The sequence below is a fragment of the Nomascus leucogenys genome, chromosome 1a, assembly GCF_006542625.1.
Source record: "Nomascus leucogenys isolate Asia chromosome 1a, Asia_NLE_v1, whole genome shotgun sequence".
Taxonomy (NCBI): Eukaryota; Metazoa; Chordata; class Mammalia; order Primates; family Hylobatidae; genus Nomascus; species Nomascus leucogenys.
In genome coordinates, this window is record NC_044381.1 from 70,782,844 (window position 1) to 70,801,268 (window position 18,425).

At 50.4% G+C, this 18,425-nt stretch overlaps 1 protein-coding gene across 5 annotated transcripts; it reads right to left on the bottom strand.

Annotated features, from left to right (window-relative positions):
- Positions 1-3,846: 3,846 nt before the first annotated feature.
- Positions 3,847-11,017, bottom strand: BMP4 (bone morphogenetic protein 4). Of its 5 annotated transcripts, none has more exons than XM_003267704.2 (4): positions 10,885-11,017; positions 7,389-7,513; positions 5,966-6,342; positions 3,847-5,003 (listed from the first exon to the last, which is right to left on the bottom strand). In XM_003267704.2, the coding sequence occupies exons 3-4, from the start codon at positions 6,333-6,335 to the stop codon at positions 4,147-4,149; spliced, it is 1,227 nt and encodes a 408-aa protein (XP_003267752.1). In that variant the 5' UTR covers positions 6,336-6,342; positions 7,389-7,513; positions 10,885-11,017; the 3' UTR covers positions 3,847-4,146. The 5 variants fall into 5 exon arrangements, with proteins under 5 accessions (XP_003267752.1, XP_003267753.1, XP_030666561.1 ...); XM_003267705.3 differs by having other exon boundaries at positions 10,676-10,951; XM_030810701.1 differs by having other exon boundaries at positions 5,966-6,289; positions 10,885-10,946.
- Between the last annotated feature and the right edge of the window lie 7,408 nt (positions 11,018-18,425).

Below are 18,425 nucleotides of genomic sequence, written 5' to 3' on the forward strand. Positions count from 1 at the left end.
GTTACCCTAAATTCCTCTAGGGAATACTAATAACCTTCTGATTCCCGGGTAATGTAAGGTCACCAACGTTGCATTTGCATTATTCTTTTCCTTTTCAAAAGAGAGTATGTGAATAGTTTGTAAAATTGGTTTTGTGTTGAAGCAAAAGCATCTTTGATGACAAATAGTTCGGAGACCTGGGCCTGGGATAAGCTTTATGCTCCTGGCTCACCTTTGGAGGGGGAGTGGGGGCGGGCACGGTGAGTCCCCGGTCCAGAAGCCCTGCGGAGGTCAGCTGAGGTGCTGTCATTATGTATCATGGGCTTGGCATCTCATTTCTGAAAGCAATCGCCCAGCTCCACCCTTGCACACCCGTAGCCTCTCCCGTTCACCTCTGTCCCCCGACTGTTGGGAAGCGGGCCCCTGGCTGCAGTTCAGCTGGGACCCAGGGCTCTCCGCGTCCCCGAGGGGCCCAAGACAGCGGCTCAGCCTTCAGGGCCAGTCTGCAGGTCCGACCCTCACCCAGCGGGCCTGTTTCCCACTCACCCGCGTCCCCGCTCCCATTGAGTCACCCCCATATGCAGGCCCACTGTGAGCTCGGAGGCAGGAGAGCCTCACTCCCTAATTCCCGCCCTCTGCCCCCTACAGAAAACCCCTAAAGGTCTCGATCCCTCTTAAGCCCCTCCACCCCGGGGAGCCTTCCCCTGCAGACTCCACGCTTCTGCGCGGCCGTTTGACCCCATTTCGCATGAAATCTGCCGAGCAACCGCCCCAAGGACCAGCGAGCGCTAATCAGATCCGTCTGTCTCTGCAGAGCTTCACCTGAGCCCTGGGTCCCCGAGGGCAGATGAGCGGGCCGGCTCTCGGGCCCGGGCTGGGGGACCCGCAGTCCGCGGTCCGCGGGGTGGGGAAGGGGTGGCCCCTCGCCGCGCGACTCCCGCGGGCCGTCGCCAGGTGCACGGTTCCCCTGGTCCCCCGCAGGGAGGACGCCCCCTGGTGCCCCCGCCGCCGCCGGGCCCGGGAGCGCCAGAGCGGGCGGGAGGCGGGGTCGGCGGGGCCGGATCTTGACGCCGGTCCAAGGCCGGGTGACTATTGGGGTCTGCCAGCGCCGCGGACGCGCCGAGCTTTCCCAGTGTGGCGCTGCCCGGCGGCGGGTGGGGGGTGGAACGAAGCACGGTCAAGACAGAAAACAAAGTCAGCAGGTCACCTGGCAAGTTCTGGGCGAATTATGCAACGAAAGCAGGGGAATGTTTGATGCGTCCCACTCCACCCCCCATTTTTTTTTTTTTTGGTTTTAAGCTCCTAGGAAGCCTGTTCCAGTTTAAGGGGTTGGGTAGGGATCGACCAAGCAGCTCCTCTGATGTGGTTACGACTTTGCCGAACTCCTCAAGGGCGAGCTTCCCGCCCCATCTTTCTTTAAGTAATGGGAACATTACTCTGGAGAAAACAAAACAAAACAAAACAAAAAAAAACCATGAATGGGGGCGAAATGGTAGGCTTGATCCAAAAGCAACGCCGAGAATCACCCTACGACTTCCGTAAGGTACTGAACTGAATATTAGGCAAAATTAGTAAATGCCGAAACCGAAATCTCCACACACATCCGATTTTTTTTTTTTTTTTTAAATCTCCCCAGGCCTCAGGACTAAGCTTTCAAACAGAATTTAAAGAGTTAACGCTGGCCATAGCTCTTTGTTTTCCGTGCTAACATTTGTGGCATTAGGACTATTTTGTTAACTAGGTATATGCAATTCACAGAATTTCACTGTAAATTCCCCAGACCAAATATTTGGCTGAACAAATAAACAACATTATCCATTCCTGAAAATAAGCCAGTAGGAGGGGGGAGGATGGAGCAAGGGGTTGGTTGCTAGAAACTGGACAGCCACAGGGCTCAGTACTGGCCCTAGGATAATTTGTTCAAGTACTGGAGATCTACTGGTTTCTTTTCAATGACATCCACATTTCAGAAAGTTGCTAGAAATTGGGCAAAACAAAATGAGGCTGAGGGGAATCCAAAAGGGGCTTCCCTAAATTATTTATTTGAGCTTCATACCATTAATCAAAGGGGCAGCGACCTTGGGGGGGCTGGAGGGGTGGGGGAAGGATCCCTTTTTACGGGGAGGGAGTTTTGGAGGAACTGTGTAGTCTTGCTGCCTTTGCCTGGGGCTCTGATCTCTCCTCTCCACCTGCGCTCTCCGGGGAGCTGGGGTTTTGGCAACCACTCCGCTTCAATTTTTATTGGTTTCCACTAAGCTGCTCCTTTTGGAGGAGTGTAGGACTTCAGTAATTAAAAACAAAAATGAATCCTGCTTCACCCACCCCACTCCCAGGAGCATATGTAAGAAAGAGTGTGTGTACAAGAATGCAAGGGTGCACACCCCTAGAAAAATGCAAACGCCAGGAGTGTGCACCACACACATTCTTTGGGTGCACACACCACCAGCAACAGCAATACTACCGCTCATATCTACACCTTCATGATAGAGAAATGCGCTATCAGCCTTCCCCACAGAGACCATACAAAGACACTAAATGTTTCTGCCCCAATGGGATCCAAAGGGATCTTGGTCTGTGCTGGCTCACTTCATATGTGTGAATTTTCTCAGCACACATATGAAATGAGCCAACACAGACCAAGATTCAAGGCTTAATTTAGTTGTTGGTGGCAAGTAAGAAAAAGCAAAGGCCTCTCCTCTGCTCCTCTTAATCCCTACACCCGTCATTCCAGAAAGGCATTTATCTGCCTCCTGGGAGCCATTAACTGAGGGTACATTAGCATCCTCCTTTTTTTAACTTTGTCCAAAAAATGAGCTTTTTCCTTTAAGAAACCCAAGCACAGAACATCAGATCTACCTCTTTCAGCCCAACTCCAGGGAAGAGGATGTGAGGGAGGCAGTACAGAGAGAAAAGCGGAGTTGACATTTGACTCAAGAGATTTCTGTGTACTAGTGGGACACCTTCACAGCGCCTGCTTAGAAATTCTGACCCTTTAGTATCTGGCCCCATTGTCAACCCCCACCCAGCCCAATCTGTTGGGATCCTAAACTTGATGAAGGCCCTCACATGGGGAAAAGAGGACAAGGAAAAAGTCAAGAAACAATGGCAAATTCTATCATGTGGTATTAAAACAGTAGTCATCAAACTTTTTGAAGGTAGGGTACATTATTTGTTCCAAAAAAAAAAAGACAAAATAGCAGTGCATGCCTGTAATCCCAAAAAGGCCGAAATGAGAAGATTGCTTGAGCCCAGGAGTTCAAGACCAGCCTGGGGCAACAAAGAGAGAACTTGTTTCAAAAAAAAAAGACAAAAGAAAAAACAAAAGAGTCCTACCTGGAGAAAAAAAAAAGTTTAAAAACATGCCTTCACACACACATTATGATGCTAGTGTACAAATTACTTTTGATTCGGAAATATCATATTGGCGCCTATAATAACGAGGTACCCTGAGGTATCATAAAAGCAGAGGTGGGTAATCATTTTTCTAGAGGTGAGACCTCATCACACTCAGCTGTGATACACCTCAACAGGTGAGTGAAACAGAAGATGTACAAGGGGCCTGAAATGAAGTCTTTAATCTGACCTACACTCCTTTCATCCCAGTGTTTCTCCAAGGCATGTGTCATCCAGATGGGAGAGGATACTGCGTCCTTGTTAACATTAAATAGAAATGGAAAACAATGCATGCTGGCAATTATCATCTCTCTCTGCCAACAGTTTACTTCCTGTCCCTACAACTTAACCACCTCCAGGTACCACCTTTTGACTTCCATCCAGCCTCCAACTCACCTGAACAGAAAAAAGCCTCATTCAAAAGAGATGAGCCCAAAGGAAAAGAGAAAGGATTAAGGAGAAAAAAAGTCATGATTTACCTTTAAAATAATGACTCATTTTATTTTTTTCTTTTAATACGTAGTTATAAATATATTTTGTCAAAATATATGATCAATATGGTCAAAACATTTGCACGTAAAGTCATAAATAAGGTCAAGGTGAATGTTTAGGGATTTTTTCCTTTTTTTTTTTTTTTTTTTTAAATAAAAGTCCAGCTATAAGGAAGCAGTCTGTGTAGTGTATGGGTGAGTGGATGGGAACGTGTGTGTGTGTGTGTGTGTGTGTGTGTGTGGTGTGTATATCTGTCCGTCTATCCTCAAGGACTGCCTGATCTCAGCGGCACCCACATCCCTCTACTACCATCTCCTGATAATTTTTCAGTACCACCTTATCATACTCATCCAGGTACAGCATGGAGATGGCACTCAGTTCAGTGGGCACACAACAGGCTTTGGGGATACTGGAATTGACAGAATTGACCAGGGTCTGCACAATGGCATGGTTGGTTGAGTTGAGGTGGTCAGCCAGTGGAAAGGGGCAGTCCCCATGGCAGTAGAAGGCCTGGTAGCCTGGTGGGGCCACAATCCAGTCATTCCAGCCCACATCGCTGAAGTCCACATAGAGCGAGTGGCGCCGGCAGTTCTTATTCTTCTTCCGGGCCCGCTGTGGGTGATGCTTAGGGCTACGCTTGGCCCTCCGGCGTCGGGTCAAGGCATGGCCCCGGCCATCATGGCCAAAGGTGACCAGGAGGGGCCGGAGCTGGGCCCAATTCCCACTCCCTTGAGGTAACGATCGGCTAATCCTGACATGCTGGCCCTGGTGGGTCCGAGTCTGATGGAGGTGAGTCACCTCAATGGCTAGCCCATAGTTTGGCTGCTTCTCCCCGGTCCAGCGAAGGACCGCAGGGCTCACATCAAAAGTTTCCCACCGTGTCACATTGTGGTGGACCAGTCTCGTGTCCAGTAGTCGTGTGATGAGGTGCTCAGGCACCGCTTCTGCTGGGGGCTTCATAACCTCATAAATGTTTATACGGTGGAAGCCCTGTTCCCAATCAGGGCCCTGGTCCACCTGCTCCCGGAAGAGCCGAAGCTCTGCAGAGGAGATCACCTCGTTCTCAGGGATGCTGCTGAGGTTAAAGAGGAAACGAAAAGCAGAGTTTTCACTGGTCCCTGGGATGTTCTCCAGATGTTCTAGGCACAGTTAGGAAGGAAGGGGAAAAGAAAAAGCACATGAACTTTTTTCAAAGATGGAAGAGTCAAGAGATAGCTCAGGGTTGGGCGATGAATGGGGAATTCTGCTTATGCAGGGGAAACCTACTGGGGGAAAATGAGCATACCCCTTAATTTGAAGGAGCAGATAAGTGGGGCAGCTAACAAACCAGCAAAATGTAGCTAGCACTTCTCAAGCACCAAAGACAGAAACTATCTCCCAGCCTCCTTGATATGTCTAATAATTTCCATGTGTCAACTCTATGGCACCACCATCAGACTCCTCTTTTAAACCCCCCACCTTGGCTTTGTGTCCACAGTTTTCTTTACAAGTGATTGTAAAGAAAAAGAGGGGCCAACAGAGCACAGGCAGGAGGAAACATGCACACAACCACCCTCTCCCTCTTCCACTATTGAGTATGTTACTAAACATTTCCCCAGCGATCTTGGAAACACAGAGCATGCCTTGTTGATCATGTTACAGAGGGGAAAATAAATTCCAACACAGTAATGATGCTGGTGGATTAATAACTCAGATTTACTTTGGAAAAGAAACATCCGCTAGGAAACATTCAGATCGGATTACAAGGCCCCTATTGAATAAACCCGACAAACACACAGCTGTAATATTAAATTCAGTAGGTGCTTTGAAAAAAACGGGCAGAAAACCCAGCAGAAAAGGCTTTGATATAGCAAAAACACACCGCTGGGGCTAGCCCACGTCTGAGTGCTGTCATTCCCCTTCCCCTGAACACCTCCCCCTCTGTCTCCAAAAAATAAGTTCGGCGGCAGCTCTGCAAATTCTTGGAGGTAAGCAGCTCTGTTCCTCAGCCTCCTGGACTGGGGCTTTGATGTAACCCGAACTCTTCTTCCCCAGGGCTTTCACTGCCCCTCTAGCCAGTCCCACTAGCCCTCCCCCACGCAGACTGGGGGAAGAGACTGACCTTCGTGGTGGAAGCTCCTCACGGTGTTGGCCCGGCTGGCCGGGCGCTCAGGATACTCCAGACCAGTGCTGTGGATCTGCTCTTCCTCCTCCTCCCCAGACTGAAGCCGGTAAAGATCCCGCATGTAATCCGGAATGACTGCACTCTTGCTAGGCTGCGGGCGGCGGCGCAGCCCAAACATCTGCAGAAGTGTCGCCTCGAAGTCCCGCAGGAGCTCATGGCTCTGCCCTGAGCGGCGTCCTCCCGCGTGGCCCTGAATCTCGGCGACTTTTTTCTTCCCCGTCTCAGGTATCAAACTAGCATGGCTCGCGCCTCCTAGCAGGACTTGGCATAATAAAACGACCATCAGCATTCGGTTACCAGGAATCATGGTGTCTCTGGGGAGGGGGAGGGGAGTGGAAGGTTAGAGAATAAATAAACACCAATAAATAGGGAGAAATAGAGATGTGTCTGCATATGCATTTAGGGCTAGAAATGGAGGGGCAAGATGGAAAGCAGGTCAGAAAGATCAAGTTTGTGTCTTCTCCCTCACACCACCCCCCCACCCACCAGCTGCAGCCATGCACGGCCTGAAAGTAAGAATTGCCCTGTAATTACTTGGTCTAACTTGTTTACAGTCAAATAACCCCAAATCAGATAGCCTCCATCCTGTTAATCTTTTTTTGTCCTAACTGCTATCTGAGCCATGATCTCAGCGTGGCTTCTTGAAGGATAAACAGTTAACATTGAGGGGGTGAAAAGGGGTGGGGGAGAGAGAATTAAAATGGCATTACTCTCTACTTTAGACCTTCAGCTTCTCTCCCTTTTCCTCCACCCTCAGAGCCCAACTTTCATAACTTCGAGTTGATTCAGAGCCAGAGGGAGGGAAAGTGAGAGGCAGGGGCTGGGCGAAGACAGAGGGCGACAGGGTCCAGAAGCCGAGAAGGTGGTCTGGGAGCTAACCGGGTGGCTTGAGGGCTTATTTTATTGTGGCCGATGAGTTTGAAATACTCAGCCAAAAGTGCCTGATGGTGCCCGCTCACCCCCAGGGAAGGGGTGAGAGACGATTCCGGAGAGACCTCTGTGAGTTTTGACAAGAGAGTGGGAACGCGCCACGGAGACACTGGGGGCTCCCCCAGGCAAGTTGGGTAGGAGAAGGGAGTGGTTAGCCCTCAAGGTACAACCCCGGGCTTTCATCTCTTTAGCTCCCTCGCGCTCCCCTTTCTTGCAACGCTGAGAGGGCGAGTGCGCGCTAGCAGCACTTTAAAAGGAACCGGTACGCTTCGAGCGCCCCGGCTGCCGGGCCAAGAAGGGAGCGACAGTGCTGCCAGGGAGCAGACTGTGGATATTGCAAAGGAGGTCCGACGGAAGGGACAGCCGGCGAGCAGGGGTGGTGAGGGCAGAGTGAATTCCCGGGAGGGGGAAGGAAGAGGTGTCTACTCACTGACAGAAAACAAGGCATATAATAACAGTCCATGATTCTTGACAGCCAATCTTGAACAAACTTGCTGGAAAGGCTCAGGGAATCTGCAGCAGTGCGTTGCTCGGGATGGCACTACGGAATGGCTCCTAAAAGGAATATTTGAATATAATGAGACTCCGGCGCAGACAGGCTCTGTTTTTCTTCCAGCCCCTCGGAGTCACGTGAGCGCCGAGGCCCCTCCCGCGGCGGGCGGTGAAAGGGCCTGCGCGCCCTCCCCTCCTCCACAGCCCCCCGCCCCTCGCGGGCCCGCCCCCTCCAGGCGAGGCCAACCTCCGCGCCCGCCGCCCGAGCCTCAGCGGTCCGGGAGGAGCTCCCGGCGGCGCTCGGCAGAGCCCTCGGCCGGTGCCCCGCGGCCGCCGCGCTCCCCGGGCTACGGGCGCAGCGTGCGGAGAACCCGGTTCTCGGCGTGGTGCGTCGGGCTGGGCCCCCGCGCCAGGCCACCTGAAGCCAGAGGATTTGGGGCGCAGTGAAGGGGCTGCGTCTCGCAGCTCGAACCCGGCTTAAGTGGGGCCGGGAGCGAGGTCGGGAAAGTCTCACCCGCCCAAAGCCTCACCACCGAGAGGCACTTAAAAAGGAAAGCGAAGAGGGACCCTGCCCACGCGCGCGTACACACACACACACACACACACACACACACACACACACAAGCAAACACGAGCTCCCCGCCACTTCCTCTCCAGGGTCTCCGCAAGGCCAAATATTGCTCCCAATGACAGCCAGTCACCCCTTGGCGAACGCCTACTAAGGCTCCGAAGAGCCAGGCCACCGATCTAGCTCCTGGCTGAAAGCTGCCGACCTTGTCACCCGCGGGGCCGGTAATGGGAGGGGTGTTGTTAGAGGGTGATCGCTGTGGGAAAGTGAGAGGGAGCGGCTGCTAGTCATTGCTCCGGGTCCATTACCGAGAATCCCCAAACCTAGTCCGCCGCTGCGTGGCCCCTCTCCCCCGGCAAAGCAGACCCCCGAAGAAGCCATTCCAGGCGGAGGGACAGACGCCGGGGCTCGCAGCTCCGGGCAGATTCAGAATGAGGAGTCGCTGCAGAAAGGACGCATCACAGTTTTCAGATCTTAATGTCGCCGAGGTTTTACAACTCCCGACCCGGCGCAGAAAGGAAATCCCACCATGTTCCCCTGAGTCGAGAAAACGGTGAACAGCTTTCGGTCTGCGCTCGACCTCTGCGTCTGCGTCTCTCTCGCCTCGGCTTCGCTTATTTTTTAAACCACCACCACACTCCTTCCCCCGCCACTTCCTTCCCCCACCCCCTTCCTCCGTTGCACCAGCAGCAGAGTCGCACGCAGCAAATACTCCTTCAAGAATTTTACCTACCTACAGCTCAAGCAATTACTGGGATGTCCTGACTAATCGAAGATGCTGCCGCGCGCGTGGGTCGCTCAGCGCAAGGGCCTCTTCGAAAACCCGACTAGGCGCAACTCAGTGTTCAGCAGGGCCGGGCGCGCCAGGTCGCCCCCGGGGCCCGGGCCCCAGGACTCCTGTGCCAAAGCCCACTCCACCCGACCTCCCTTTCCTGAGGCTATTCCTAGTTGCTGCTTTGGGTCGCTCCGGAGCTCAAGGGCTCGGGTTGCCTGCCGCCCCACTCTCCACGCACAAACTTGGTTTTCTTCTTAGGGGCAGTTGCAGGTAGACTTTGAGGAGGAAAAGTAAAGGATCGAGAAGCTCAGCCCTCCCTCCCGACCGTTGATGCCCGGAGTCGACCAACACCTCAGGTCCGGGTGCGGAGGCCGCGGGCGCCCCTGCGCGACCGTCCGCTCCCGGCAAGAGCCGCGCGGCTTTCGCCTTTGCTGGTCCCGCGCCACAGCTGGGGCGGGCTGCGAAAGGGTTGGGGAGAGCAAAGGGTTTTTTTGTTTTGTTTTGAGACGCAGAAGCCCTTTAAAAAGCCCGGTGAGGAGAGGTCCAGAAGTAGAGAAAGCAGACGGAGGCAAGCTGTGCCCGCGGGGCAAAGGGACAGTGGAAGGGGCGGGCGCCCGGGTTCCCCGGAAAACCCTCGGCCCCAAGGAACCTCCTGGGGCGGGAGAGCGCGGTTCTAAAACCGAGAGGATAGGATAGGGGAAGGGGGAGTTGTGTTTCAATTTCGGATTCACCAGGATTCATCTCTAATCACATTTTTCTTCTCAATTTTTTAAATCGAAAAGATAAAAGCCAAAAGAACTTTCATCCCCAGAATTTTTTATTGGGGGAAAGGAATGCAACTCGGGGTGGTTGTCCTTCACTTCCCTACCCAAATCTTCTCCTAATGCCGAAATGTGTTTACAGGTAGCCTCAGTTTACCAAGTATGTATCTTTTGGGGGTTTAACCTCTCACAAAGCCTTCAACTCACAAACCGCGATCCTTGAAAACCATCCTCCAAAGCAGTGCTTAGGAGGCGTCTAAGGCCCCCGGACCAACTCCCGCTGGAAGAAGCCTGCAGGGACCCGTGAATCACTGGAGCCTTTCCCGTCGGGTCCGGGCCTGGAGGGCCAGGAAGAGCCGCGCGTCCGCCTTTCGTCCCGCCAGTAACTCCCCATAGGACACGACACCGCAGGAACAAGCGTCCTGGGAGCCCCTGGGATCCTGGCTGTGGTCTCTACGGACCCTACACCGTGAAATTACAGAGGGGAGGCTCCTTGGGTTCCGCAAGTCGACGAAAATAGCTCGTGGAGAAGGCGCGTCCTGCAACTGCAGTTCGCAAGCTCTCAGGGCGCCCCGCCAGCTAGGGGCCAGACTGGGTGACACCCCCTCGACGCAGCCTCCGGAGCGGCGCGCACTCTCCAGAGGCCAGCAGGACTGCGCTCTCTACCGCAGAACCAGCTCCAGCTAGGTGTTCTCTCCCCATCTCGCCGTCGCTCTGCCCCCTCACTCTCTCCGGACCTCAGAGCCGGCTCTCTACTTCCTCCTCCAGCCCTTTCCGTCCGGGGATCGCAACCTCCAGCCCGTGGGCAACGCGTTCAGCCCAAGACCCCACAGTTTTTCCCAACGACCCCCTACCAAGGGCTTTTCTTGTTTCTGCTCTCCTGCCCCGCACTTCCCAAAGGTGAGAATCTCCCCGGGACTGCTGGACAGAGAAGGCCTGGGCAGGGGCAGTAGCCGATATTTAAAGGTCTTTCAGCGCCAGCATCCCTACCTCCAGCACCACTATTGGAAAATAATTAGGCCACCTTTTGCCTCGGTCACAGCCTGTGACCAGCTTCTTCCCCCCAAGGCGGCTCCTAGACCCCCTCTGCCTGTCTCCCCTCACCAGGTAGACTTGCTCACCATAGGTCCCTGCAGTAGCGGGCTCGCCAGCAGCAGCTCCTGGGGACCTCTGAACGGTTGCAGTGAACCTGGGCGAGGGCCGGGGACTGGGGCGCTGCAGGCTCGAGACAGCTTGGACGGGAATCCCATCGGGGAGACAAGCTAGACACTCAGCCGGAGCAGCAGCGGCGTCTCAGGCTCGCGTCCCTCGGCTCGGATGCCACACTCACCTAGCTTCCGGGCCGGGCTCCGCGCTTCTTCCCTCCCTCCCTCCTCCTCTGCCTTCTCGCATCTTCCTTCCTCCTCTTTCCCTCCCTCGCTTTCTTTCTTTCCTTCCTCCTCCTCTTCCCCGGCGGCCCCTCCCTTCTTCCCTCCTCCCTCGCTCGCCTCCCTTTCTGGGGATGGGAGCCCCGCCCACATCCTCCCCTCCAGCCGCCCGACCTCGCCTAGCAGGCCCGGGTCCCGGAAGCCCAGGCAGCGCCTGAGTCCGCAGCTGCCGTCCGAGCTGGGACGCCGTTGCGTCCAGCTCTGGGAAGCGGCTGGGGCTCACCTGGGGACCACGTGCGGAGGTACTAGAAAGCGTGCACCGACTAGTCGCCGTACCTTCCAAAAATACCCATGGGAGTCTGGGCTTCCCTGAGTTTAGTGTAACTGCTGCCCAAACTGATGATTAAAACACTGAGTAATCACCATTTACCCTGAGTAATTAGAGATAATGAAACACCTCTAAAATCAGGTTATGGAGAAAGGAGCTGTTGGATCGGTTTAAAAGGTGGCCTTCCATAAACTGTTAAAAGATTTCCAAACGTTGAGAAACAGGCTGTGTGCAGAACTGTGTGCCAGAGAGAGATACCTATTGGGCTGTTAAAAGGTGAATTTCCTTCCAAAACATTCTTAAAGTGCGTTTTGTGGAACGCCTTGGTGATGACCCTGAGGTAGACCCCAGTAAACGAGCTCACTTCCCTCCTCCCCCCAAGGCCTAAAGACAGAGATGGCCTGCAGACAGGCTGGGGCCACGTTTTTACAGTTAGAAAAATCTGTTTCTAGCTCAGAAGCCGTCTTAAGAACCGACAAAGCAGTTATTGTTGTTGGTGGTGTTACGGTTGTTGTTGATTTTTTTGTTCATTTTTGGTGTACCTAAGAATCCTGACACTCTGTCTTTCCAAGGAGGTAACCACAGAAGCAGGAACCTTTTAGGCCACAGGGAGACAAGAAAAGATGCCTCTTGGTCTGTTTTTAAAGGAAGAGGGGAGATGAGGAATTGGCCCTTTCATATAAAAACATTTTAGTAATCATATTAGCAGGGAGGTGGAATGTGGTGGCTTTTAAACCTTCCCAAACAGGAACTAATTTCACACACTGCCCCTGACAGAGCTGTGAGGGAGCTATCAGCCTCATCTCTCTGTTTTACAAACAAGGAAAGGAAGGACTACCGGGTTAAAGGGACTTGCCCAGATCTCTGAAGTAAATCACAGCCTCTGCTCCAGAGCTAATGCTTCAGGGAGGGGTTGAGGCTCATAGCCTGAGCTCCAGGTAGCCAGGGGAGTGCTGGAGGACTGAGCATTTCCTGTCCTGGATTTCTTTCCCTGGGACAGACATGACACTTTACTGTCTCCGCAAAGCATTTAAGTCTTTACTTAAACAGATATTGGCCCCGGGTGGCGCATCTATAAAAACTTTACGTTTATACACCTTCGATATTTAAAAAACAATAACTACTTCCTGTGTGGAACACAGATTACAAAGGGTGGGAAATACCTGAGATCAGAGAAGCAACTGTCAGAGCAAGGCCAAGACATCCTGCCATCTTTTCCAGGCCTAGGTCTTTTGGCCTAATAATGCACCAAACAACAGAAACAAGCTGTATGGCTTTGGGTGAGTCCTTTCCTTCCAATGAGTCTCAGTTTTCTCATCTGCAGAATGAAAGGGTTGGGCCAGATCATCTGCATGCTCCCTTTAGATTTGAAAATGATTTGATTATTTAATTGTAATTTTAGCCAAAGTCCATCTTCTTTCATTTTAAATCACTCTTGAGTTCACTTTCTCTAAGAACCACCGATTAAAATAGGGCAGGGCAATAACACCACCCCAAAAGGAGGACAAAATATACCTGTAGCTTCCAAATAGTCAAAATCACAATTAATTATTAAAAATAATAACAGAAAATTAAAACTCCATTAAATAGTTACCTAATGTTCCTCCTGCAGCATCAGGCATCGTGCTCCTTTAGCATGGTACCCGAAGTCAGGACAGATTAAATGCTCACGGAGCCCCTAAATCAATCACTGTTGTTTTAATCATTAACAAAATGTGGTTCTTAATATTTAAACTCAGAAACAACAGCGATATGCTGTACTTAAAGGCAGGACTTTATTTTATTTTAAAGCACCAATGTCATTTCGGGGGTTTTTTAATTCCAAAGGTTTTTGAATGACAGCCATTGTCTCATTTTGCTGCAGCCCAGACAATAAAGTGGCCACTGATTGGCCCAACCATGAGTCTGTGACACTCACAGTCCAGGAGTTTCCAATTAAGCTACCCAACATACCATGTTTAGACCCCTGATATGAGTCTTCAGATATATGATGAGAGAACTCAGCTTTAGTTCTCTTGGGACAGCTTTATTTCTCTCCCCACATTTTAGATGGGTGCAAGCCTTCTGTTATCAACTGCTTTTACCCACTCCTTTTTCCCCCCTTACTCGTGCCAAAGAACAAATTACTTGTTGGTTAGAGAGCTAAATCAACCACAGCCTAGTGATCAGAGTTTGTGAGAAGAATCAGTTTAATTATTTTCCATATCTCAAACTTACCTGTGAATTTTCATGTTTTTATAGAACACGGTAGATAGACCAAATGAAACTGTACCCTTAAAGCATATTGATGAAGAGGAGAAACCCACCATAATTCAGGAGCAACTATTGCTCCTATGCTGCTACTGCTGAATGGAGGGCGTTCTTTTGTTGGGTTTTTCCTGGAGAACATCAAGAAAGAGTAGCTGGTCAATAGCCCGTCTGCGAGCCCTTGGGACAGGCTTTTTCAAAGTATGTTCTCAGGACTATAAGCCTCAGAGTAGGGTGGGGGTGCAGATGAAATGCAGACTTCCTGGCCCTGCCCCAGATCTGGACCCAGAAATCTGTATATTTCACAAGGTTCTCTGGTCATTCTGAGCACACTAAAGCTAGCTGTTTTAAAAGTTATTTTGCTTCCGTTTTCTATGCTGATAAGTACCATTAAAAGGCCGATACCAAGACATCATTAAACAGGCAAAGAATATGCTTGGCTTGAGCTTTATAAACTGTTAAATATGGCAATTATACTATCACTATTCCCTGAACACACCAAATAGGTCTATGCAAGTGAAAAGATAATCCTATAGATACAGAAGCCCTTAATTCCCCATCCCCAATTAAGAACCACATCAGCTCTTCAAACCTTCTTTGCCAGTTAGGTGTCTTGTGAGGCTATGGAAGGAATTTCCAGAATCATCGCTAAGTTTTGAGAAGCAGTAAGATAGATCCATTGGAATTGGAATTCGAATTGGAATTTGAATTGGAAGTGATCTCTGAAATGGGCTAGAGATTTAGTTTTCCTCTTATTAATATTTATCATATCTTATATATTTGTCCTATATATCTCTAGCCCTTACAACAACCCTTATAAAATCCCTGTCCTACAGATGAGAATCTGAAGTTTAGAGACGTTATGTAAGTTGCTCACGGTCACAAAGCTAGAAAGTGGTGGACCCCAAGTCCAAACCATGTCAGTCTGTCTCCTCTCTCTGGGCAAGTGAGGGGTATTGTGGATGGATCCCCGAGGCTTATCCTGGAAGCTTTCCCCAGGCCAAGGCACCAGCTAGCTGTTACCAGGAATTTCAGGATATCTTCCCAAGTTCTTAGATAACAAAACAAAATCAAGACCTAGAAGTTTGTTTCTTCCTGACGTTACTATATAAGCCCACCTTAGGGCAAGACATTTATGTGACCTTTCCTGAGAAAAAGGTTATGATCTTGAGAAAGGAGCTAATTATTTCTGCTGGGTCCAAGTTTCCTCATTGTAAAATGTGGAGCTTCAACAGGGTCCTCACAGGTCTTTCTCAGGCTCCGGAATACAGAGACAATATATCCTGGTAGTTAAAATCACAGTCAAATTGCTTAATCTCCAATGTCCACTCATTATGCTTTGTCTATATAGATCTGATCCATGAACATAGCTGTGCCAAGATAACTACTCACTGTCAAAATCATACCTACTCTGAGCAATTAGTTTTTACTAATAGTCTGAGACTGAATGACATGTCCAAAAAGCATTTTCCGTCCAATTTTTTGGATTCCTAACACCTGTAACTTTTAAGAATTTTTTTCCCTGTCCCTCGGGCTAAAACATAAACTCATTTTCTTTTTTCTGGTCTAAAGATGAACTTTTTTTTTTTTTTTTTTTGAGACGGAGTCTCGCTCTGTCGCTCAGGCTGGAGTGCAGTGGCGCAATCTCAGCTCACTGCAAGCTCTGCCTCCCGGATTCACGCCATTCTCCTGCCTCAGCCTCTCCGAGTAGCTGGGACTACAGGCGCCCACCACCACGCCCGGCTAATTTTTTGTATTTTTAGTAGAGACGGGGTTTCACCGTGGTCTCGATCTCCTGACCTCGTGATCCGCCCGCCTCGGCCTCCCAAAGTGCTGGGATTACAAGCGTGAGCCACCGCGCCCGGCCTGCTAAAGATGAACTTTTAACCCAATTGCACAAGTTGTTCCTTCTCTAAATATTTAATATTGTTGCCAACCTTTGATATGCCTCACTCAAAGTAAATAATACTGGATGCTGATATTTTCTCATGACAAAAAGAAAATCCAATACTATTTCAGTTCCCTATGTTTTAAATTGCTGCCTTGCTACTTTCTGGAATATGGTCCTTTCTATAAAAACCCTTCAATATTAACATCCAAGCCGGGCGCGGTGGCTCACACCTGTAATCCCAGCACTTTGGGAGGCCAAGGCAGGTGGATACCGAGGTCAGGAGATTGAGACCATCCTGGCTAACATGGTGAAACCCCATTTTTACTAAAAATATAAAAAATTAGCCGGGTGTGGTGGCGGGCGCCTATAGTCCCAGCTACTCGGGAGGCTGAGGCAGGAGAATGGCATTAACCTAGGAGGCGGAGCTTGCAGTGAGCTGAGATCGTGCCACCGCACTCCAGCCTGGGCGACAGAGTGAGACTCTGTCTCAAAAACAAACAAACAAACAAACAATCAAACAAACAAAAAAAACTCCAAAATGGACAGAGACTTCTAAGTGAACTCCCAGTGATATCAGACAGATGAAAAGACTGTTTTTATGTCATAACGTGTTTAACATGGATGGCAGACAGGGCATGGATATGAAAAATCTTTTCTAAGGAATGATCAGGATGGGATTGGCATGCAATGACAGATATTTGGGTTTTGACTGTTCTCAGCTTCCTCTCCTAAAAAAATAGTCGACTGCACTCATTTAATTCTACAACAGGGATGCTCTTTGAAAATAAATTATTTTAGAGGATATAAAAAAGATTAAACCTTGAAATTTCTTTGTTTTGTGCTCATACATCCTTCTCCTTCTCTTTTTCTGACCCCAGTGTGTGGGAACAGTGTGACCTGAACAAGAACGTAGTGTCACTATAGGATGAGTGACACTTGGAAGCAGAGGCAGAGTGCTACATGGACACCTGACTGCACCAAATGGTTATTGTGGCTTCCCAATCAGATGCCAATTGTGGAATACCAGCTGATATTCTACCCTCAATTCATGCTAAAAGCTTTCTAGGCTTTCTCAAGGAAACCTGTCCAAAGGGATATGTGATCCAAGGAATTATTATTGTATAAGTAAAACTTGGATGTTTTTACTAATGGTTCACATATTTCACAGCCCTTTGGTGGAGAGCCTTTTTCGTTAATGTTCTGTTCAAGAATAATTGCATAGTATTTATAATCCTCTCAGGGATTAAGTATAGATGTGATATACAACGCAAAGATGCTTGTTGATGTTCACTTTGTAAAAATTCATCAAGTTGTATAATTGATATTTGTGCACTTTCTTTTTGTGTTATATATTTTTGAATTAAATGCTTATAGAAACTATGCTTTTGAAATGATTTTTTTAAAGTTATTTTCTTTGACCATTAGCTGAAGCCCACTAGCAACACAGAATGTTTGGAGCCAAATGGTTAGGCAGGGCAAAACCAGGGGGAGCCTAATCTATGGTCCTCTGGTGGCCACAGCACCTGAGAAACTGAACTGTGGCTTCAGGAAATCCACTCTGGGGCCACAGAAGAAAGAACAGTTGTACCAACCAAGGCCTGGCCTCTGGGGACCAGTACAGCCCATAGTAGAAGGCAAGATATCTGAAACAATCCTGGCACGTTCCTTAAACTCTTGGAAGGGCTGGTAACCACTGGACCAGAACAGAAGCTCCTGGAGGCATCTGAGACTTGTGCTCAGCTCTTCCCTTCCTTGGCTTCTCTTGCTAAGAAGCTCAGACTGGCACTGCAAACCATCAGTCTCTGGAGCGAAATGGCAAGGTCATCAGATATGTATTTCTTAGGATAGAAATGCAGGAAGGTAAAACTTCATCCAAAACAGATAACAGTTTAAGAGAAAGATATGGGCTCCACCCCCAAATTCTGTGAGCCCTGGGCTTAGGAGATGGGCTGGCGAAAGGATTGTGATAGAGAAAATGGGACTCCCAAGTGACTGTCTTGGTCCCTCACCACAGCTGAATCCCAGCTTTGATGCAGAGAGATGGAGCTAAGTGCATGTGGCCGGGCTTTGGCCCTTTTCACAATCTTGCACCCACAGGGCCAGGCTGAGAGATTGTGCAAACTCAGTTTCAAGGCGTCAGAGAAATCAAGACAGGTGTTGAGAGGCTGGGCTGCAAGTCAAGTATGAGGTGAGGGGTTGAAGGAGGGAGTCCTGCTCTTGAGGAGCAGCCCAGATGGACACTCCGCTCACCTCCTCCAGGCAGAAGAAGAACAAGGTGTGCACGCGGGGAAGTTCGGAGTCCCGCCTTGTCTTTCTAGAATGCAGCTGCGCCAACATGCTGGGGACACGAGGCTCACCAGCCCCCATACCTCCCCACCCCTCCCCGAGCCAGCTAAGCAGGACAACTTCCCAGCTCCTTATCCGAATTCCCTCCCTGATCAGGGGCAGACTGTACTCCCCCGAAGTCCGCTAACGTAAAGAAACGTCCGCGTGCTCTGCTGATACCCCAGGGCCACCGGAGGAGAGCAGTGGGGTGTGAGAACTAGGCTGTTTCCAGTGGCTGGTGGTGGGGGAAGCGGCTACTGCGCCTTCCCCTTGGGCACTCCTCTCGGGTCCCTGAGGCGACGCCCTAGTAAGCCTCCACGCACGTCAGCGAAGGGTGGGTGGAGGGTCACCCTGACCGCGCCCTACAGCTGGGTCCCGCGCTCTGCCCACCGCCAAGCCACCTTCACCGCGCGATCTCGGCACTCCCGCCTTTCTCTTGCCCTCGTTATTTTTAGTTCGGCTGCTGCACCTCCCTGCCTGCAACAGCTCGCCCCACTCTCAGACTCGTTTTGCAGGATTTGTGCCCCTGGTGGCTAACCTGATCCACACTTGAATAAACAGCGAGAGCCCGGGCAACCTGGGCGAGCCACTCGCGCGGAATTTGCATCCATCCGCACTAAGAGGTTCCTGAGACGCTAAGCGTTCTCGCCTACCAGAACTTGGAAACAATGGACCATCCCCGGAATGAATGAACGAAATTTTTAAAACGAAAG

Coding starts and splice junctions, on each gene's coding strand:
- BMP4 (XM_030810701.1), bottom strand. CDS start 10,946: ATGCGAGAAGGCAGAGGAGGAGGGAGGGAGGGAAGAAGCGCGGAGCCC. Junction 7,514..10,884: donor GAGCCCGGCCCGGAAGCTAG/GTGAGTGTGGCA, acceptor TATTCCTTTTAG/GAGCCATTCCGTAGTGCCAT. Junction 6,290..7,388: donor ATATGCCTTGTTTTCTGTCA/GTGAGTAGACAC, acceptor TATTATGCCAAG/TCCTGCTAGGAGGCGCGAGC.